The sequence below is a fragment of the Camelus bactrianus genome, chromosome 8 (assembly GCF_048773025.1).
Source record: "Camelus bactrianus isolate YW-2024 breed Bactrian camel chromosome 8, ASM4877302v1, whole genome shotgun sequence".
Taxonomy (NCBI): domain Eukaryota; kingdom Metazoa; phylum Chordata; class Mammalia; order Artiodactyla; family Camelidae; genus Camelus; species Camelus bactrianus.
Genome location: NC_133546.1, coordinates 63,952,922 through 63,976,368, shown reverse-complemented (window position 1 = coordinate 63,976,368; position 23,447 = coordinate 63,952,922). Strand labels below are relative to the sequence as shown.

General features: G+C 33.8%; 1 protein-coding gene across 6 annotated transcripts in view; it reads left to right on the top strand.

The window, feature by feature from the left end:
* DOP1A (DOP1 leucine zipper like protein A) overlaps positions 1–23,447 on the top strand; it is an 88,558-nt gene that overhangs the window by 25,356 nt on the left and 39,755 nt on the right. For 5 of the 6 annotated variants that reach the window (XM_074368683.1, XM_074368680.1, XM_074368682.1 and 2 more), the window contains exons 4-12: positions 5,170–5,340; positions 7,248–7,441; positions 10,513–10,607; positions 16,292–16,391; positions 17,139–17,248; positions 18,138–18,246; positions 19,427–19,547; positions 21,195–21,314; positions 22,951–23,065. In XM_074368683.1, the coding sequence (XP_074224784.1) occupies positions 5,170–5,340; positions 7,248–7,441; positions 10,513–10,607; positions 16,292–16,391; positions 17,139–17,248; positions 18,138–18,246; positions 19,427–19,547; positions 21,195–21,314; positions 22,951–23,065 (1,135 nt within the window). Of the gene's footprint in view, positions 1–5,169; positions 5,341–7,247; positions 7,442–10,512; positions 10,608–16,291; positions 16,392–17,138; positions 17,249–18,137; positions 18,247–19,426; positions 19,548–21,194; positions 21,315–22,950; positions 23,066–23,447 lie in introns of those variants that run through there. The other variant, XM_074368684.1, reaches the window with a different exon arrangement.

Here is a 23,447-nt window from a genome sequence, read left to right as displayed (position 1 = left end):
CACTGTTTCACTTAGCATGATGCCCTCAAGGTCTGTCCATGTTGTCACAGACGGCAAGATTTCTTTCTTTTTCATGTTTGAATAATCCATTCTGTGTGTGTATCACAGTTTCCCTATCCTTTCATCTGTTAGTGAATGCTAAGGTTGTTTCCATATCTTGGGTATTGTAAATAATGCTGCAGTGAACATGGGAGTAGAGGTATCTCTATAAGACAGTGATTTCATTTCCTTTGGATATATATCAGGAAATCGGATTGCTGGATCATCTGATAGTTCTATTTTTAATTTTTTGAGGGAACTCCATACTGTTTTCCCCAGTGGCTGTACCAGTTTGTTTTCCCACCAACAAAGTACAAGGATTTTCCTTTCTCCACTTCCTCACTGGTATTTCTCTCTTGTCTTTTGATAATAGCCATCCTAAGAGGTGTGTGATGCTATCTCATTGTGATTTTGATTTGTGTTTCCCTAATGATTAATGATGTTGAGCACCTTTTCATATACCTGTTGGCCATTTGAACATCTTCTTTGGAAAAGTATCTATTTACGTCCTTTGCCCATTTTTTACATTGAATTATTTGGGTTTTTGCTTTTGAGTTGTATGAATCTCATATATTTTGGATGTTAACACCTTATCAGATATACGGTTTGCAAATATTTTCTCTCACTACATGGATTGCCTTTTTTATTGATTGTCTTTTGCTGTGCAGTAGCTTTTTTTAGTTTAATGTAGTCCCACTTTTGTTCTGTTTTTTAGCTTTTATTGCCTGTACTTGAGGTTTCATATCCCAGAAAATCATTGCCAAGACCATTGTCAAGGAGCTTTTTCTCTGTGTTTTATAGTTTCAGGTCTTATGTTGAAGTCTTTAATCCATTTTGAGTTTACTTTTGTGAGTGGTATAAGATAGGGGTCTAATTTCATTCTTTTGCATATGCGTGTCCAATTATATATAAAAATGTATTTAAAAACTGTTATATAACAATAAATATTTTATTTTATACTTTGATATTATAAAAATAATTCTAATAGGTAATACATTTCATATAATATAAAAACTTATATAAAAAAGTTACTTTACAAAGTTGCAGTATATTAGATTTTATTAGCAGTATATTATATAAAAATAGTAATTTTGAGTATCATTATTAAGTAGCAGACATTCTTATACACACATATCTTACGGAGTAAAATTATTTTTTTATGACATTTATTCATTTTATTCAACATACAATTGAGTACCAACCATGAGGCAGGTACTGTACTAGGCACAAGGGAATATAATGATGAAAAAAAGAAACCCATTCATAGACTCCTAGAGCTTACAATATAGCTGAAGAAACAGTGTAAATGATTAAGATAGTCATGAAAGACCATTCTGATAGTAACTAGTAATCACTTTGCTCCACTTCTTATAAGAAATAACATTATAACTAAATATGAATAAACTATGCAGACAGACAAAAAGGTCTGCTTAGATTCTTGTTGTGTAATCATAATGTAAAATAGCTTTGGACAAATATTGAGTAGTCTCTATTACTACGAGAATTCTGGAAGAATATTCTCCCTCTAAAATACAGCAAAATCCTAAGGCATGGCATCTAATGACAACACAACCCCAGCAAAGAAATCAAGCACATTTGTTGCTTCTCTAACCTTATGGAGTAAAATTATATTCTTATTCTATCCTTTTTTAGAAGTATAGCTAATTTAAAAACTAAAGTTTATATTAATGTTGGACTTCTTATTTTTTATTAGGTAATTTATTTAATCTTAAGGTTTAACATAATTAAATACAAATACTTCTCAAGTTCTATAACCTATTGCATAATGAAATACCATGTTGCATCTTTAAGCTTAATTTTTTTTAATGTGATACAGTACACAGAGTGTTACTAGGAAAGCTAGACATTCAACTTGAATACTTTAAAATTTTAAATGGGCATTTAAAGTAAACTTTTGGTAATACAAATGTGGACCTCAGGCTAAAGAAAAATTTTAGAGAAGTCAGCATTTAGGCGGTAGTTGAAGCCAAGCAAATGATTGAGGTCATCCAGTACATTGTGAATAATAAGGTGGGGGGAGTTATGAGACTATTCTCTGATTATTTAGGAGTCACATTATTTAAAGGGCAGATGGAGGAAAATAGTGAAAAGTAACAGGAAGAATCAGAGATAGAAAATGTACAGGAGACAGAACTCACCTGGAAGCCAAAAGGGAAAAGAGTTTCGAGAGAAAGTTGCGGTTAATAATATCAAATATTACAGGCAAATGAAACAGAATAGGCTTTGAAAATAGACGATTGAATCCAGCCGTTAGTAGACATTGGTGACGGTATTGAGAACAGTTTGAAAAAGAAGTAGAAGTGTTGTGATTGAAGATCAGATGGGAGGTGATAAATGGGGAAGGGCTTTTGTTTTTTCCTCAAAAGTTGAAATAGGAAGGCGTCTTCAAGCCAGTAGGTAGTTAAGATAAAGGTTTTGGGATTTTGTTGTTATTGTTATAATTTGTTCTCTTTTTAGAATAATGGGGAAAGATTTAAGCACAATGTGTTGAAAGGCAAAGATATCAGTGGAGGATCGCTTCTCAGCCTTTTAGCTAAGATCAAGTGTAAAGATGTCAGTGGAGGAAGAAAAAAATTACGGGAAAGAAAAAGGACAGGGGATAAAGCTGTGCCCTGGCAAAGGCAGACAGTGGGCTGTGGGGCAGTGTAGCTGGAGGAAGGTAGCTGTGAAGAGGCTGCTGCTGTACGTTTAAGTCACACTGTACCTAAAATTGAAGACAAAAAAGTAGGAAGTTGATGGAGTTCCCACTAGATGACCTCTGTTTTTTGTATATACTGGTAACGAGACAGATTCTTAATTCATCTTTTAAGCATTAAGTGCATGACTTGGTTCTAGGGCCTTAGGATATGGATATAAAGAGAGAGTCATGCTCTCTAGTATTACAGAGTAATTACTTTCTAGTATTACAGAATTACCTATTAGAGTTACTTTTTTTCTCCTAGTTTTATTGAGAAATAATTGACATACATTGCTGTATAAGGTTAAGACATACAGTGTGATGGTTTGATTTACATATATTGTGAAATGATTACCACAGTAGATTCAGCTAACTTCATCTTCTCATTTAGATACAGTAAGAAGAAAAGAGTAACGGAAAAACAATTTTCCTTAGGATGAACAATCTTAGGATTTACTCTCCTACAACTTTCCTGTATATCATATGGCAGTGTTAACTGTAGTCATCATGTTTTACATTACATTGTTAGTACTTAATCACCTTATAACTGGAAGTTTGTACCTTTTGACCACCATCCTCTAATTTCCCCTCCCCCACCCATTGCCTCTTGAAAACACAAATTTGGCCTCTTTTCCTATGAATTTGGGTTTTTTGTTTTTTTTTTTTTAAGATTCTGCATGTAAGTGAGATCATGAGTATTTGTCATTTTCTATCTGACTTATCTCACTTAGTATAATGCCTTCAAGGTCCATCCTTGTGGTTGCAGATGGTAGGATTTCCTCATTTTTATGGCTGAATAACATTCCATTTTTTATATATACCACAACTTCTTTATCCATTCATCCATCAGTGGACACTTAGGTTGTTTCTGTGTCTTGGGTCTTATAAATAATGGTGCTGTGAACATAGGGGTTCAGATATCTTTTTGAGTTAGTGTTTTTGTTACCTTTGAATATAGTCCCAGAAGTGGAATTTTTAATTTTTGGCAGAACCTCCATGCTGTTTTCCATAGTGGCTATACCAGTTTGCAACCCACCAATAGTGCACAAGGGTTAGGGTTCCCTTGTCTCCACATCCACACCAGCATTTGTTATCCCTTGTCTTTTTGATGATGGCCATTCTGACAGGCATGAGATAATATCTCATTGTCGTTTCAATTTGCATTTCCCTGATCACTAGTGATGTTGAGTCTCTTTGTGTACCTGTTGGTCATTCATATATCTTCTTTGGAGAAATATCTGTTCAGTTTCTTTGCCCATTTTTTAATTGAGTTATTTGGTTTTTTGCTATTGAGTTGTACAAGTTCTTTATGTGTTTTAGATATTAACCTCTTATCAGATACATAGTTTGCAAACATTTTTTCCCATTGTAGGTTGTCTTTTCACTTTGTTGATGGTTCCTCTTACTGTGAGGAATAGCATTACTTATTATTACCACAGCAATAGAATTACTTATTGTTAATGAGAACAGAATTCCTTATTAGAATAAGTAAGTATTGGATACTACGGGAACATCAAATAGGGAGTGTAACCTAGCCTAATTAAGAGACAGTCTTCTCAGGGAATCGGCTTAGGCTGAGTCCTGAAAGCCTAGAAATCATCCAGATAACAAGGAGGATGTAAGGGAGCAGGAATTACATCTGTCAGAGCATGTGCAAAGGCCTGGACACTAAAGAGAGCATGAAAGTTTGTAAAATGAACTTGAGAGGAATTCTTCAATGTAGCTGGAGCAGAGGATGCAGGAGTGAAATTGGTGAACATACAAGGGCTGTGCAGAGGTATATAGTAGCAAGATGTGAAAAGCCACATTTAGCAGTTAGACTACCTTAAAGGCAACAGGAAACCAGTGAAAGGTTTTATTGAGAACAGCTGCTTCAGGGCAATACTAAAGCAGTACTTGGTAAGATGTGATGATTGAGATATGATGGTGGTCTCTTCTAAGGAAATATCGGTGGAAATGGAGAGAATTTATTGTATCCAAAAAATATCTAGAAGAATGACTTGGAGAGAGAACTTGACTGATTGCAAGTTAGAGTAGAAGATTTTTTTTTAAAGAATCAAGGATCACTCCTAGATGTATAGCTTTTGATCAAGTAGGTAGACAGTGATGCCATATTTTGAAATGGAAATTACAGGGGAAGGATCAGGTTTTTGTGGGGGAAAGAGGGAGAATTCTGTTTATGAGCTGTGAAATTTGAAGACCTTGTGAAACAGCTAGGTAGCCACTTGCATTATGACTGTGAAGCTCAGGTGAGGACCTGGGTTGATTTAATGGATATAGAAGTCATCACTATATAGGATGTCATTTTAAGCTGAGCACTATAAGTTACTATGTCATAAAAAATAAAAGATTTATACACACATGTAGGTACATATGAATTAATATTTTGTAGTTATTTTGCCCCCTGCTTTTGTTTGTTTGTTTTTGAATAGTTCTGGACTATTTCCTCTTCTTGCAAATGCTGCCATGTCAGTGAAACCAACGTTGCTCAGTTTATATGAGATGTATTATCTGCCTTTGGGTAAAACACTGAAGCCTGGTCTACAAGGATTGCTAACTGGTATTCTTCCTGGCTTAGAAGAAGGATCAGAGTACTATGAGAGGTAAGATGGTACTGTTACTGTGCAGCTAAGTAATCAGTCATGGATTTGTCAGCAAGCATCCTTAGATCAGTAATAATTAGTATCGTAGAAACTAATTATTCTAAACACTTCAATGTATCACCTGAAGATTTCCAATTTCCATAGCAAAAAAATTAATTGTAGTACATCTAGTCTGTGTATCACACTGAAATTTTAGCTAGGTATTAAGAGCACAGACTTGGGAGGTGGAAGAACTGGGTTCAAATCCTGGTTCAACACTGTGTGAGCTTAGGAAAACTGTTCCCCATTTCTGAACTTTATTCAGTTTCCTCATCTATAAAAAAGCATGATACTTATTTCATTGTGTTACTGTAATATTGAAATTACTTAATCCAGGGCCTAGCTCATATGTCACTCCAAAAATTGTAACCCCTAATTTAAAATACTAACACAATAGATAGGATATTTAAATTAATAAGAATGGGAAATTGGGCCATGTGCCATCAATTTTTAAATTGTTAATGGTGGAAAATGGCCTAGCACCAAGGGCAGTGCTATTTCAATAGCTGTTTACATGATACTCTTGATATTTTAACTCTTCAAAGAAAATGATTTGATCTGTTTTAATCCTTTATTATTTCTTTGGAAGTTAATAGTGATAAACAATACTTGATGGCATTAAGTATCTTTAATATCTATATTACTGATATTCTTACCAAGAAGGAAATTATGAATTAAGGTGGCAGAAATAGAAAACATGAAATTTATTTTTATGAATACACTTACTGATTTTAAATAATTTATTCAAGTACATTATTATATTAATTCTCCTAAGAGAAGCATGATTCAATACCATTTTATAACTGTTAGTTACAATTAAAAATTTAACATAGAAATTGAATAATGATATTTATGACTGTGATATTTCTATGATTTATCTTGTTATGTGTCTTAGTCCTTTGGGCTGCTGTAACAAAATACCACAACCTGGATAGAAGTTCATTTTCAAAAATTCAGAAATTCAGAAATAAATTCAGAAATTTATTTCTCATAGTTTTGGAGGCTGGTAGTCCAAGATCAGGGTGCCAGCATGGTCATGTTCTGGTGAAAACCTACTTCCTGGTTCACAGCCAGACACTTTTGCCTGTGTCCTCACATATAGAAGGGGCTATGGAGCTCTGTTGGGATTTCTTTCATAAAAACACTATTCTTCATATGGACTCCACCCTCATGACTTAGGCACCTCCCAAAGGCTCCACCTTCCAAGACCATCACTTTGAGGGGTTAGGTTTTATTTAACATATAAATTTTGAGGAAACACAAACATTCAGACCATAGCATTATGTTTTGCTGTTTGCTATGACAATGTAATAAATTTTTGTGTATTACATTGTTTATCTTATGTTTAAAACAAATGAAAAGTAACTGATCTCTAAAGGTAGGTCTTAATAAGGCAATAATACATGTTTGATTTTGTCATAGGGCTAATTCATGTTGTGAATTACATAATGTGATTTCAAAGAGAAGGAAATATTTAGGAATATCCTTTAAGATTTTGTAGAAAATCAGAAGATAAGTTCTGCTATAGATTAGTAGGAACTAAAATGTATATGGGTTTATTAGCCCACTGAGTTAGATGGTACTTGTGGAGGAGTTTTTGTTGTTATCTTCATTTTACAGATGAGGAAACTGAACTGAAGAAAGATTAACTGGTTTCCCTAAATTACACAGCTCGTAAATGGTGGAGCCAGGACTTAAATCCAGTTCTCTGACTCAGTAGTCTATCTTCTGTCACACTTGTGTCCAGCGTGGAACATGTGACCATGGCCCAGATGCTTTCATACCATTCTGCAAGAGGATAATGATTTAGGTTTAACAAAGTGAAACTAAACGTTTCCCTTTTTAAACCACTTTATTTTGTCCTTCAGAACAAACACACTCCTGGAAAAGGTGGCTGCAGCAGTGGACCAGTCAGCATTCTACAGTGCCCTCTGGGGGAGTCTTCTCACCAGTCCTGCTGTGCGTTTACCTGGAATCACGTATGTTCTCGCCCATTTGAACAGGAAGCTTTCCATGGAAGATCAGCTTTATATAATTGGCAGTGATATTGAGCTAATGGTAGGTCTCTTTGTGGTTGCTCATGTAACTAATAGTTCTGTATAGCCAGACACACTCACAGTTCTAGGTACCGACAAACAAAGTTCCTTTTTTCATGGAGCTTACATTTTTAATCAAGGAAACTTAAAGACCAAAATAGTTATTAATTATTATTTCGAAAAGCTTCAATTTTTTCGTGGAAAAGGAATTATTATTTACGTATTATCTCCATCATCTGTTATTCAAGCAAATAAATGATCTTTATTACTTTCTTGCTAACTGATCAGACCACTGTTAACATAGTCACATTCATTCTGTTATTCTGAAGTGGACCTTCTCTTGGATCATAGCTTCTCTTCATGGGAGAGACAAATTTCGGACAAAGTGATAACCATATTCTGTATGGGACTGTGCAGGAGGTTGTATTACTAAAGCAGATGGTGAAAGATAGTTGCAAAAATCACACTGATTGCTTACTTATAGTTTTTAACTTCAAGATTAAGAACAGGAGGAAACCTTTTATCTCTATAGTGTTGTACCCTTAAAAATGAGCAAGGAGTCAAAAACAAAGAAACACTCAAAGGTCATTTTTTTTTTAATTTTTTTAATTGTGATTAATCACTCACAAGCCCTTGTAAACACTGGCCTATTTTCTATTCATTTAGCTGTGCTTTTTACAGAATGTTGCATAAATAGAATCATACAGTTTTAGCTGTTGTCTGGTTTCCTTCACTTTGTGTAACACACTTGAGAATCATCCGTGTTTTTGCATGTATCAGTAGTTCTTTTAAATTGCTATGTAGTATTGTATGAATGTACCACAGTTTGTTTATTCTTCCTAGTTTGGGGCAGTTATGAATAAAATTAATACAAAAATTTGCATACAGTTATTTCTTTGGACATATGTTCTTATTTCTTGGAAAATACCTAGGGATGACATTCCTGGTTCATATGGTAGATAAGTGTTTAACTCTTTTTTAGTAATGGCTTTATTGAGATAATTCACATACTGTGAAATTTATCCTATTGAATTTTAAAATTCAGTTGTTTTGAAAATATTCACAGAGTTGTATAACTACCACCACTATCTAATTTGAGAACATTTTCATAACCCTGGAAAGAAACCCCATACCCATTAATCTCATTACATTTCTTCCTCACTCCTGTCCCTGGCAACCACTAATCTGCTTTCTCTTTGTATAGATCTGCCTATTATGGACATTTCAAATAAATGAAATTATATAATACGTAGCCTTTTATGAATGGCTTCTCTACTTACCATACTATTTTCAAGATTCATTCATATTGAAGCATGTATCGATACTTTATTCCTTTTTATAGCTGAGTAAAACTCTATCATATGGACATAACACATTTTATCTATCAGTTGATTACAGCTTGGGTTGCTTCTACTTTTTAAATAAATTTAATAAATAATTCTTTATGAGCTTTCATGTATACGTTTTTGCGTAGACAGAAGTTCATATCTTCTGGGTATACACCTAGTAGTGGAATTACTGGGTCATATAGTAACTCTGTTTAACTTTTTAAGGAACTGGCAAACTTTTTCAAAATGACTTCTTCACTAATTCACATTCCATTAGCAATATATAAGGGTTCCCATTTTCCACGCCCTTTTCAATACTTGTTAATGGCTGTCTTTTTTATTATAGCTGTTCTATTGGGTGTGAAGTGTTACTGTGATTTTGATTTGAGTTTCCCTAATAACTAATAATGTTGAACATATTTGTGGTTATTGGCCATTTTTATATCTTCTTTGGAGAAATGTCTATTCATATTCTTTGCCCATTATTTAAATTGGGTTATTTTTCTTTTTGTTGTTGAGTTGTAGGAGTTCTTTATATACTTGGGAATTAAATTCTTTTCATATGTATGATTTAAAAATATTTTCTCCCATTCTATGGATTATCTCCTCACTTTCTTGATAGTGCCCTTTGAAGCACAGAAATTATAATTTTGATCAAATCTCATTTATCTGTTTTCTTATCATTTGTGCTGTTGGTGTTAGATATTACCTAAGAAATAGTGTCTAATCTAAGGTCAAATAGACTTACTCCTACAATTTCTTCTACTAAATTATGTTCTAAGGTTATAAGAAACTACCAAACTATTTTCCACGTGTATTGTTGCATTTCCTTTTAATGACTTCATGATAGCTTTAAAGAAGTCATTTTTTAAAATTTCTTCAAAAAACAAGTGCCATAATTGGTAAACTATTTACTACGAAGGACTAGCCTCTTTATTATGCAAAGAACTACTATAAATAAGTAAATATTAACAGTCAAGTAGGAAAATGGATTTGAACAGGTACTTAACCTAAAGGAAATAAAAATAATTTTTAAAATTCTAATAAGATACCAGTTTTCATATATCAAATTGGCAAAAACAAAAAATGCGTGGATAAACAGGAAAAACAAATTGTCACACATAGCTGGTGAGACTATAAATATACATAACCTTAAGAGAAAGCATTACACTATTTAAATTGCAACTGCATATGTCCCAAGATCTGGCAAGTCTACTTTGAAGGATTTAGCCTACAGGTGTGTTTGTACATTACATAACTATATTGCAACATTATTTACAATAATGAATGGTTGCAAACAATATAAATGTCCAGCATTAGAAGCCTAGTTAAATAAATTAAGATTTACCTATGAAGGGAAGCATTTCTTTGGCTATAAAAAAAAAAATGAAGCTCTTTATGTAGTGTTAAGGAAAGCTCTTCAGAATATGTTAAATGAAAAAGGCAAAGTTTGGGATATATGCATACATGTTTTTATTTAATCATATTTGCAGAAAATATTCACCAGTAATACTGGTTGCTTGCAAAAAGGAAACTGGGTGGTTGGAAACATGGTAGAGAACCTTTGACTATGTACTCTTATTTTTAAAACCATTATAATGTATTTATCTATTCAAAACAATGTAAATACATTTAATTAGTGATTTTAAAAGAAAGCTCAGAAGCATGCTTTTATTTTTTGGAGAAAATGAAGCATTGTTACATTTTCATGGTAAATATTTTCCAGTGTAATAGACAATAGATACTAAAGACTCTCTTATTTTAGGTAGAAGCAGTAAGTACTTCAGTGCAGGATTCAAGTGTACTCGTACAGAGAAGCACGCTGGACCTCATACTCTTCTGTTTTCCATTCCACATGAGTCAGGTAAAACATTAATGCTGTTATCAATATAAGGCATCCTTTGGAAATTCATAGATTCCTGATGTGTAGTTATTTTCTTTATTTGGATTTAAGTTGGATTGTTTTGTTTTATAAACCAGTAAGTACATAAAAACAAGTTCCTTTTTTAAGGATTGGAATTGGGGAAAATAAGCTTTATTGATTTGGATAAGAATATGGAAAATGAAATCGATTATTTCATACCTTTAAAAAAAAAGAAGTTCTAACCTATAAAAAGCAAGAGCTACTGTGTTCATTGCCAGCTCTGAGTGAGCCAAGACTCTGAGACCCAGGCCTTCTACCCAGTGGTTATCTTCCTCTTGTAATCTTTTCTTGGTTTGGTAATTTCAAGGATGTATGTCAGACCCTTAGCAGAGTTGGCTGTAACTTGAAAGCCAGATATTTAGTCACTCTGACATTCTCTGGTACACTTGAACCTTGAACAACATGGATTTGAACTGCTCGGGTCCACTTATACACAGACATTTTTCAGTAGCAAATACCGCAGTACTGTGTCCACAGTTGGTTGAATCCAGGGATGTGGAACTGCAGATACGTAGGGCTGACTACAAATTAGACTTGGATTTTCGACTGCAGGGAGCTGTCAGTGCCCCTAACCCCTCGTTGTTCATGGGTCAGCTGTACTTTCATTGCATGAGAACAGCTAACAAATCATGAATGAAACTGGAACTTAATTTAGTCAGTGTCCTCATTTTTAAGGAAGTGATCTAAATTATTTTATGTTCTAAACCCTGATGAGGGGTGATTTAGAGCACCAGTGTGTAAGTGTTCAGAATGGTAGAACTATATAATTAACATAAGTAGTAAGAGGTGGAGAATTTTTACCTTGGAAAAGTAAGTTTCTAAAATTAGCGGAAAAGACTATTACTTGGGGTTTTGTGGTTAGTAAATAGTGAATATTCACTATGATTGGCCATGCTTAAATTTTTCTTTATACAGTTTGAAATTGGATTAATAATTAAAGGATTTTACACTTCATTGCCTATGCTGTTCCGAATAATAGGAACAGTGTATTAAAGGGGTGGGACATAAACCACCCCTAGTTTCTATTTTGAGACTTTCCATCCTGAAGCCAGGGGCCTTCATTCTGCCTCTGGCTTTTCACAGAAATGCCTGCTGGGACATATCAGTGTAGTCTAAACTTACCAATATAGAGGTGGGCAAGCAGCCCACAAGGTAAGAATGATTTTTTACTCTTTAAAATGCTCATAAAAGTAAACAAAGAATATCCAAAGGAAATGAATGTGGCTTAAAAGCCTAAAATGTTTATTATCTCACCCTTTATTGAAAAAATTTATTGAGCTTTTAAGCATTCCCATTGCTTTCTTCCCTTCCAGACATTCAACATGATTTGTCTTTCTGTACACTGATAGATGATTCAGCAAGATCTAAGAAATTAAGTCTTGGTAGACTTAAATTGAGGAGAACAATGTAATGTCACTAGACTAGTGTTTCTCAGCCTTTTTTCAACCTGAGCTTCCTTCGTACTTTCTTATTCTACCGCCTCTGTATCCCTACCAGCCAAGAAGATTTGTCTCTAGCCTTACCTACTATAGCCATGTTGAATATGTTTTTTAAAGATACATACTCTATCCAGACCCAGTTCTAACACTCTTCCCCCATTACTATACCGTATTACTAGATTACCTGAGAATAAAGATCATGACAAAATAATCTTTGTTCCCACATTCCTTCTTTCCATGTCTTGCATATAATAAACTCATAACAGGTATTGATTGCAGTTGTAATTTAAGAGGGCCTTCATTACATTATCCCACAAAGAGTGATTGCTGTTAAAGAGCTTCAGCAGTTGATGAGTTGTTAGACTCTTTTTACTTATTTTATGGAAAGTTGACCCTAATCTCTAGAAGTAAGACCTTTGAAATTGTAATAGAATTTTTTTCCATATTAGAAATATGTAGTGATGTCAGTAGTAATCAAGAAGTGACTTTTTGCTTTCTTAAGAGTAGTTTTTCTCTCAAAGTTAGATTGGAAGACATTAGTACTTTTCAAGATCTCACAACAAAATCTATAATATACATATCTGATGTTAGATAGATTAGCTGTTTTTTGGCTTCAGTACCCCATTACACTCTTCAAAAATATGGAGAATCCTAAAAATTATTTTGGCTATGTAAGTTAGATCTGTCTATATTTATCATTATAAATTAAAACTGACAAATTTTAAAATATTTACCAATTCATTTAAAAATAATAACAATGTTCTCACATTAGTATAAAATAATATTTTATGAAACTATTTCCAACACATTAGAAAAATCAATCGATTAGCATAGTTTTTTAAACATTTTAATTGATTTATAATCATTTTACAATGTTGTGTCAAGTTCCAGTGTAAAGGACAATTTTTCAGTTACAAATGAACATGTATATAATTCATTGTCACATTTTTTTCTCTATGAGCTACCATAAGATCTTGTATATATTTCCCTGTGCTCTACAGTATAATCTTGTTTATCTATTCTACATTTTGAAATCCCAGTCTATCCCTTCCCACCCCATGCCACTACAAGCTTGTATTCTATGTCTATGAGTTTGTTTCTGTTTTGTATTTATGCTTTTGTTTTTTGGGTTTTTTTTTGTCTTTTTGTTTTTTAGATTCCACATATGAGTGATCTCATATGGTATTTTTTTTTTCTTTCTGGCTTACTTCACTTAAATGACATTCTCCAGGAACATCCATGTTGCTGCAAATGGCGTTATGTTGTCATTTTATGACTGCATAGTATTCCATTGTATAAATATACCACATCTTCTTTATCCAGTCACCTGTTGATGGACATTTAGGCTGTTTCCATGTCTTGGCTATTGTATATAGTGCTGCTATGAACATTGGGGTGCAGGTGTCATTTTGAAGTAGGGTTCCTTCTGGATATATGCCCAGGAGCAGGATTCCTGGGTCATACGGTAAGTCTATTCCTAGTCTTTTGAGGCATCTCCATACTGTTTTCCACAGTGGCTGTACCAAACTGCATTCCCACCAGCAGTGTAGGAGGGTTCCCCTTTCTCCACAGCCTCTCCAGCATTTGTCATTTGTGGATTTTTGAATGATGGCCATTCTGACTGGTATGAGGTGATAACCTCATTGTAGTTTTGATTTGCATTTTTCTGATAATTAGTGATATTGAGCATTTTTTCATGTGCCTATTGATCATTTGTATGTCTTCCTTGGAGAACTGCTTGTTTAGGTCTTCTGCCCACTTTTGGATTGGGTTGTTTACTTTTTTCTTATTAAGTTGTATGAGCTGCTTATATATTCTGGAGATCAAGCCTTTGTCGGTTTCATTTGCAAAAATTTTCTCCCATTCCGTAGGTTGTCTTTTTGTTTTCTTATAGTTTCCTTTGCTGTGCAGAAGCTTGTTAAGTTTCATTAGGTCCCATTTGTTTATTCTTGCTTGTATTTTATAGATTAGCATAGTTTTATGTTTTTGCAAGTCTCTTTAATGTTTGGTCTAGTAGTAGAAAGCAGAATGTTCATATCTACTTCTGCACTCTGTTGTGATTTTCTTCTTTTGATTGAAGTATATAAATTAAACTTGTTCTCACACAGATACAGTTGAAAAAGGAAGGAGTATTTTAATAGTCTTTTTTAAAATAGTGTATTCTTCTTCGATACTACACCAAAATTCAACGAGCTGTAGTTTTAAAAAAAAATTAGTTATAATATGAAAGCTAGTATCATATCAATGAACTTTTCAGTCTGTTTCATTAAAATCCACTAGTCAGTCTTACACTTTGAATCTTTTTCCCGCACATGCTTTTATGACATCATGATGAGTTGTTTTGAAAATGTTGGTTTACTGAATTACGCAGATCTCCCAGGTATTAACACAACAAACTGTCACATTTACTACAGTCACCACTAATTACATCAGTAAAGTTTTTAGATATTGGGAAGCTTTCAAACCAATTGAAGTCATGTAATTTCAAGTCGAATATAAATTTACAAAATTCTAATTTCTTCTTGGAAGCTCAAATTTTATTATTTATAACAAGGAATATTAATTGTTTTCCTTGAAGGGACAAGCTGACTTTATTGTTGAGAAAATATCTGCCATGTGTCCAAGCCTGAATAATCATAGCTCAAATCAGTCATTCTTTTAGGTAAAAGTGGTACTCTGTGACAAAAGCTGGTAATTAACTCTCAACTCACCCAGTCACACAAGTGCTTTTCCTGGAGATCTCCATCATCTCCATGACTCAAAGGTCAATATTTAATAAAATAAATGTTTGCTGTTTCATCAGTAGCATTCTTAAGTGAAACTGACTTTGTTTTCTTTTTTTGTTTTGCTTTACTGCAAGTACCAGACAATAAAAAATACAGTGACTACAAGTACAGTGGATGCCACTGCTGGTCCTGCTGCTTTTTGTGCTAAGATGCCAGCAGTTTTACCCACTGTTGCATGATCGGAGCAAATGTTAACACATCAAAAAAGGCAAATAACATCTTGGTATTGTTACAAATACAGCTTTTACCTTGTGGACCTCCTAAAAGGGTCTTAGGGATCCCCAGGGGTCTGGGATCGCCGTTGAGAATTGCTTACGTTAGTAGAAGACATCTGTGTTCTGATGAGTGGTCATATTTTGTCACCTGTTGATAATTTGTGTTCTGTCATATGTCAGTTATTTCTATGAGATTCCTTTAAGATAAATAAGCTGGGCAAATCCCTTTCTAAAGCTGTTAAGAAGCGTGGTGCAGTAAAAAGTTGACTAATCTGGTTAAGGAGAGGATCGTTCTCTTATTATCTAGGGCACTAACCAGACATTTAGGTCTGAGGCCCCCTGAGGCTCTGGTGCTTTATTCTTAAGTGGTTATGAGACTAGTTGATTTCCGCCTTATCTTCTAATGCTCAAATGCCAAGATTCTGTTCTACCATGATTATCTAGTAATATTCTTAAAATTGACTGCAATTTAATTAACTGCCTTTTTTCCTTTAACTTTAACCCTTTTACCTAAAATGATATTCCTTTAGTAAAACATATTTTAAACATGTAATTGAGGCTATTAAGAAAGAGGCAAAGACAAAACTGAATTATTTCTCTTTAAAAGATCTGAAGTAAAATGAAAAAAAATTAAGATTTATTAAAGCTGGGTGATGGGTACAAAAAGGATTCATTATGTTGTTTTCTGTAGTCCTCTATGTTTGAAATACAAGATAAAATTTAAAAACAACAACAAGAAATGAAAGACTTGGAATTGATGAAGATAGTGAACTTCTAAAGAGTTTATAGTTAGTTGACACCACTGTGAATGTGAAAAACTAAAGGCTTACTGTTGTCTGGTATCTGTCCCATCTTCCTTCATTTTCTTTGTTTTATGTAAGATTTTGCTAATACGAGATAGGATAAAGAACTTGAAAATGGAGGTTAAAATAATTCAGTTGTAGTTTTAGCCATGCGACTAAGTAGCTGTGTTCCCTAACTTTTCTTATTTCCTAATCAATAAACTGGAAGTAATAATTCCTGCATGTGAAAGATCAAATGAGATAACATTGTATGAAAGTACTTCATAAGCCTAAAAGTTCTGAATGTATTGCAAGGTATTGTTTTTTTAAGGAGAAAAAAATTAATATATTTTTGTATATGATTAAGTACAACGAAATTCCCAACTTTCCCAACTGCTGCAGGCCACTCGACCAGATATGATCAGGATCTTGTCAGCAGCCCTTCACGTAGTGCTAAGGAGGGATATGTCCCTGAACCGAAGACTTTACGCATGGCTTCTCGGTAGGTGTTTGACGTGTGTGGTCTCAGCTGGGAAAGGATGAAGGGAAAATTTCCATACATAAGTATTATCAACTTTATGTCTGTCCAAAATGAAGAAACTAAAAGTTTACTTAAATGGAAAATGAAAACAGGATTGATTGTGTATTGTGTGAAAAAATCATAAAGCTTGTTAGTCGAAGAAGCTGTTTTAATCCATGGTTCGTGTTCCCTTTGATAAGATTTTTTCCCCTTATAAATTGAGGCTGTTATGCTATAAGTATGTAGACAAAGAAGAGTAAATTAATAATCAAAATAATGACATAATTTCCAAAACTTCAAAAGGAATCAGGACTCATACTGCTGTCCCACACATGGTGCCAGTCTCCCACTCAGGCAGTAAGATACTGTGTAAACTTTGTTCTTCCATACTTTTTGTGAGTGTTTGGCCAGTCTTCACAACTCTTCACTGCCTAGCGTGAGAAGACACAATGTAACTTATTTTAGATTTTTTGAATCTTCAGTTATTTCACTCTTCATAAGATTGAAAAAAATAAGAGGAATTCTGGAAGTATACTATGATACTCACTTATGTATTGAATTGGTTTCCCTTTATTAAACTATCTAAAATGATCTCTCTTGCTGACATTGATTGGGCTCTAATTGGTAAGTGTTTAGTGCTGTTTTTGAGATATTTGCTGTTTTGGTTTTTAGTGAAGAACAGTTTTAAGAATTCTGTTTTAATTTATTTTACAATTCGTTTCCATGGAGGTTTTGATAACAACGGTGCTATCATAGGACCCAGAAGCACAAGACACAGTAATCCTGAAGAACACGCCACTTACTATTTCACTACCTTTTCAAAAGAATTGTTGGTTCAGGTAATGGATGCTTCCATTGTACTTTTGGTTACTCTGTGACCAGTACAGTTACTCAACAAGTAACAAGTAAGACAAAGTTCTGCCTTAAATGAATTAAATCACAGTTAAGAGTTGGAGACAAGACTCACAAATTTCCTCAGAATGACTGTTACAAGCAAATGCCTACCATAAAATGAATGTCATGAATGGTAAGCTAGACTCATTTTTGGGTAAGTCCAGAATCTTTTTGTTTTCCCCCATTAACTTTGTTTTCATTATTTTATTACAACATAGTTGCAGCTTCTAACCTGTCTGACCTATGAAAGTTGGCACCTTTCCAAAAGTGGGCCAGAACCAGTGTTGTTAACTCTGGTATTCCAGGGAAATCTGGGTTGCAACAGGAATCTAAATGTGGTAAAACTACTATTGTGATGGAGATATTAAAATGACCCATAGGATTACTTCATATTATTTTTGCTTCAATTATATCTATTCAAGATATCTCAAAATAAACTGAGAAAGTAATGGGAAAGTAATCACATTATAGCAAATACTGCCGGGATAATGTGTCATAATTTGGGGCATGTTGACTTTCGAGGGAATGTTTTATTTTTTGGGGAATCAATCAAGTAATTCATGAATTTATTTTTCTAGATTTTCTTTAATTTTGTCATTTTTTTCTAGAGGAAATATAAGCACTTCTTTTTTTTTTTCTGTCAAGACAAATGAATATAACTTCTTTTTCCCCTAGCAGAGGGAAAAAAGTTAACTTCAGCAAAAGAGCTTTGGAAAAGCAATAGGAGATACAAATTTCCGTTTACGTATGGTTGTATATAAAAATATTTTTCTTCAGAAACAAATATTTGAGTCTGTTTGCTTAAATGACTAATGTACTTTTTCTTTTTTAAAGGCAATGGTAGGGATCTTACAAGTGAATGGATTTGGAGAAGAGAGCACTTTAACGCAGGATCTAAAACCTTTCCGTATTTTGATCAGCCTACTGGACAAACCTGAGCTAGGTAATATATACTGCCCTATGCATAAGATCGCATGTGGTTGTTTTCTATTGTTTCATGATAAAAGTAAAATAAAATCATTAGAAAAATTGCTGTATTTTGGTGTGGCCTTTAAATACAGGTTCTCAATAATTTCTTACCTAAAATTCACTCTAGAATGTTAAGAAGACATAAATGTACATCCAACTGATATGTTATTGCATATCTGCTCTGTACTACATACATGTGGAGGAGTCACTGTAACTAAGCTCTTCATTATCCTGATTAAGTTACTGAAATTGATACATTTATGATCAGTCATGGCTATCATAGTTCACAGAATTCAAGGACTTGGGCAAAAAAAGTATTTTTGTTATATCCTTGAACTTTGTTCCGCACATGCCATTTGTTTTGTGTGCTTTCCCTTTCTTCATTGTGTATTCATGTGTTAGATCTACTGGGAAGTTAGTTATGGCACCTGGGACAGAAATGAAGGAAAACTAAATATTAGCAACAATAAAATAAAATAAAGTATGTAATTTTCTTAACTTATATGCAGATGTTTTAGCACATATGCATGTTCTCTCACCAACTCTTAAAATAAGATGAAAATTTTAAAATGTAAGCATAACTTGAGTTGTACCAATGGCTTTGAGTTTATTTTAGCTATTATGTGATAATAGATAAAGCTCTGGAAGTTTTTTACGGAGATTGGCATCTCTCAAAGCAAAAAAATTTAGCCTTGTGCACTTTTGTATTATTTAAATTAATAATAGCAATATAAGTGGCATTTCTTGAATACTCATTATATTCTGGGAACTATGCTACCCATCTTACAAAATTTTTTCCTAACCCTTGCAGTGACAGTCCTATAAGTTTGCTATTATTGTCTTCATTTTTCATGAGGAAACTAAATTTAGCTCAAAGAAGTTAAATGACTTGTCTAAGCTAACACAGCTATTAACAGTACCAATTTCCCTGATTCTGTAATTTCTATTAAGTCAGCCTGCAGTTGAATAAACATTTGTCCAGTTATTTACTGTTTTACTGTTAGTCTCTCAGAATGTGGAGTTTAGCTTCTGGAAAAAAAACCATTTTTTCAAAATAGTTGTTTTAAAGCATGTTTTAATTAGGCCAATTTGTGGATAATCATGATTTGTCGATGTTAATTAATTATTGAATTTAATATGTATATTAATTTTAGGACCTGTAATTCTGGAAGATGTTCTAATTGAAGTGTTTAGAACATTATATTCTCAATGCAAAGCAGAATTGGATCTTCAAATGGACCCACCCTTCTGCAAGGACCATGCTCAGTTAAGCAGGTGGATTACCAAAAAATTAAGCATGACAGAAAGATCCTTATTTATTAATATTCATAAAGTAAACATTGCTATATGCAGTTTGTGTTCTGAATTAGTAAATTTGTTTTAAAAATCACTATATTTTGGTAATATTAACTCTCATAATTAACTGCACCAACCTTTCAAACAGGCATTTATAGCACAACTGCTATGTAGGGGAACCACCGCCTTCTAGGGTTGGTTCTCAGCCTTACTAGGTTAGAAGACTAAATTTTGGCCATTAATGTGAAGATACAGATTCCAGGGAATTTATTTACACTTAGCAAACTCACAAGAAATTAGCTGCCACATGTCAGTTAATAATGAAAGTTTGTACCTTGCTTGGTAACCAGGCCTGGTTGTTTGCATGGGGTAGTGCTTCTCAGTGACTTGAGACACTCAGGAAACAAACTCATGGATCAGAAAAAACTTGAACTCAGAGTTAAGTGAATCAAAGGGTACCAGGGGTTCTTTAAGTAATTTTTTTAAGTAATGGTTATTACTTCTATCAGATACAGATTTTTTTAATGCCTGGGGCAAGCCCTGTATCCTCAGCCCTGCATATCCTAAGTCAGTGGTAGATACATGCTGACAGAGTCTTATTTTTTTCATTTCTTCTCTACTTTAAGGAACCTACCTGTTTTCCAATCTCATCTACCACTATGGTATGATGAACGATCCAAGTTAATAATTTATTTTACCTAATTTGCACTTTATTAGTGTCACCTTGGTGAGACTTTGGAGATAACCTGGGCTTTCCTAAAATATACTTTTATATATTGAAGTCTTTTAAGACTTTTTTGATTTCTGATAAATATAATCCCCTGTAGTTTTTGTTTGAGAAGTTAATATTGACTATCCTTGTGCTCTGTTTCATTCCGTATTCATTCTGTATGCTGCCTGATAATTTATTTTACCCCGTGGAGTATTTAAGTAGCCTTTTGTACTTTAACATGCTAGTTATGTTGACAGTACCTGACTGTATATTAAAAAAATTGTTTTAACTGTTGAGGGTGACAGGAGATGATAGGTAGGTGGGTATTTAATAGGCTAAGGGTTCCCACTTGAAATGATAAAGTTATTGGAAGGAATTTCAGTAGTAATGGCTATTCACGGTATTCTTTGTTGTTACTATTTTTCAAACTAAAAATAATAATTTGATTGAAACTCGCCAAGATAAACTTAACCTTTCTCAGGCAAATCCTGAATAGTAAAGGAAAGCAGACAAAATTCTTTCAGAATCAAGGCTGTCAGAATCAAATCACTGCTCAGTTTGTATGTGCCAAGGGAAACAAAGGAATTTAATGCCAAGTTCACAGTCAGGCACTCAAAATAGTTCAAAAAGAACTTACTGTACTTTTGCTGGAAGCACAGATTTTTTTCTTTTGCAAGGTTAATTTCTGATCTTGATGATACAACTGAGTTAAGAAAACTCAAATTTGGAAAAATTACACATAAAATGATAGACTGGGAGTAGATAAAAAGTATTTGCTGCAGCATTCTCACTAGCAAGTTTTCTAGCAAATATTTCAGGAGTATTTACTACCCTAACAATATTGCCTGCAAATTTAAAGTTGAAAAAGTAGATACTGGTATTTATCAGTTTTTGTTTTTCTTTTCTTTTTTTAGTAAATTAAGGGAAAATAAGAAAACAGCGGAACTGATTAAAACTGCCAACCTTCTCTTTAATTCTTTTGAGCCTTATTATATGTGGGATTATGTTGCACGTTGGTTTGAAGAATGTTGTAGGTATGTTAAACTCTTTTGTTCATTTTAATTTAATAGCATCCAGAGCCAATCTTTGCTTTTTTAAGTTCTTGATTTTAATGAAAGGAAGTTCTTTTATACGTTCTACTACTACTACTGACAACTATTAATTATTTAATAGTCATAATCTATCTCTACCATATCACTCTAGAATACAGGATCATTGCACATATAATCAGATTTGAAAAAGAGTCTAGAGATGAGTTATTCCTTCACCAGCATAGATGAAAGATTTTCCCTCTCCGATCTATAATAATCCAGTTTTTCTTTGTTGTAGAGAAAAATAGCAAATTTGTGACTGATACTTGACAAAATGATCCTCAGTTTGGATAGCAAAAAAATTCCTTGGTCACTTTTGTGTTTTTACAAACATAGAACCAGGCGATATTGTCATCCACCCTTTAAGACGTAAGCTTCAGAAGTGCTCTGAAAACCTAATACTACTAGTGAGCCTGGATGGAATTTCTGTCTGGATTTTAGACCAAATCCTCTTAGACCCAGATTAACCTTTCAGGCCTCAGGAGCATATAGTCAACAAGTAAGCAGTTATGATCTCAAGATTAGAAGTCTTTTAAAAATGTAAAACATTCATCCCTTTAATGATTTAGAAAATTGCTTGTTTACTCATTGAGCAGCTACTGAACACCCAGTCAAAAAGCATTCTGCTAGACACACAGTCCCTGTCTTCAGAGACCTTAAAGGTTACAGATGCTTTAATAGATTAAAACGTGGTAAGAATGTGGAGGAATTGTATCTGACCCTGGCTTGGTTTTCCACTTTGTATTTCCACAAATATACACCCTTCTTTAGCTAACCTGCACTATTATCAGAACAACATTAACTGAGCCATCAGTGATACTGCCAAGCCTTCACTCATGCTATTTCTTCTGAAATATTCTTCCCTAGCTCACCTGGTGAAGTCCTATATGGAGGTCACCCCCTTTCAGAAGCCTTCTAGGACTCCCTGGAATCTCCCATTATTATCAACTTCTCCTACACTGTGATATTGTTACATTAGTTCTTTATGCTATATTTCTTGCTGACTAGGGACTGCATCATATTCTTAACTTTGTGTCTTCAGAGTGTAGGGCAGTGTATGGTCACATAGGATTAATATAATTTAATGTGAATGTTGGAGGAATGATCTCTACTACTTGGATCAGAAAAGGGTTCCTGGAGAAGGTAACATTTGATCTAAAACCTTGAAGGATGGCTGCATTCTGGATATGAAAGAATGAGGTTGGGGGAGGATAACAAGCCAGGGAGACAATTTGGCATGAACAAAGGCACTGAGGTTAGAAATCAAGCAGCAAATAATCCATTTTAGCTAGGAGATGAGATCTGTAATGGTAGCAACGGGAAATACCAAAAAGGAGAACCATCCAGAACACTTGGAAGTTCAGGTGGGAGTTATAGAGAGAGCGTAAGCCTAGGCATCTTTGGGAATTTTCCATGCAGAGGCACAAGAGTGTCATGGGGGGAAAGAAACGTACTTCATCACAAGAACATAACTTTGTGCCTCCCAATGTTGACATGACTCTCATTAAAAAGACAGTAATGTCACATGTACTCACATCACTTGATAGTATACTTGATAAAGTGAATTTTGTCCTTTTAGGAGGACACTGCATGCCAGACTTCAGATTGGGCCTGGAGATAGTAGTGAGTCATCTGAGTTACAGCTAACCAATTTCTGCTTACTGGTGGATTTTTTGTTGGATATAGTTTCTTTGGTAAGACCACCTTGGTAAAAAAGAATATTGGGGAAATGTAATAACATTGTTCAAATATTTCATGTTGAAGATAAACCTCATCTTCAAATAAATTTTATTTTTAAAATTAAATTGACTTTTTTTCCTTTTGGCATAGCTTTTTAAATAAAAGTTTGCAAGTATTTTGTCCTCTGACATGTATATAATCATATACAGTTTTTATATAATACATGGAATATACTTTATAATTGCATGTTATTGAAATCTTACATGTTTAGTGTATAATGGTCTAATGCTGCATTTATATTCATACAATGATTCTATTAAATGAAGACTGTTGGAAATCTTTTCCCCTTTTCTCTCCTCAATTCTTTGCTTTCTCATTTTGAAGCCTACTAGAAGT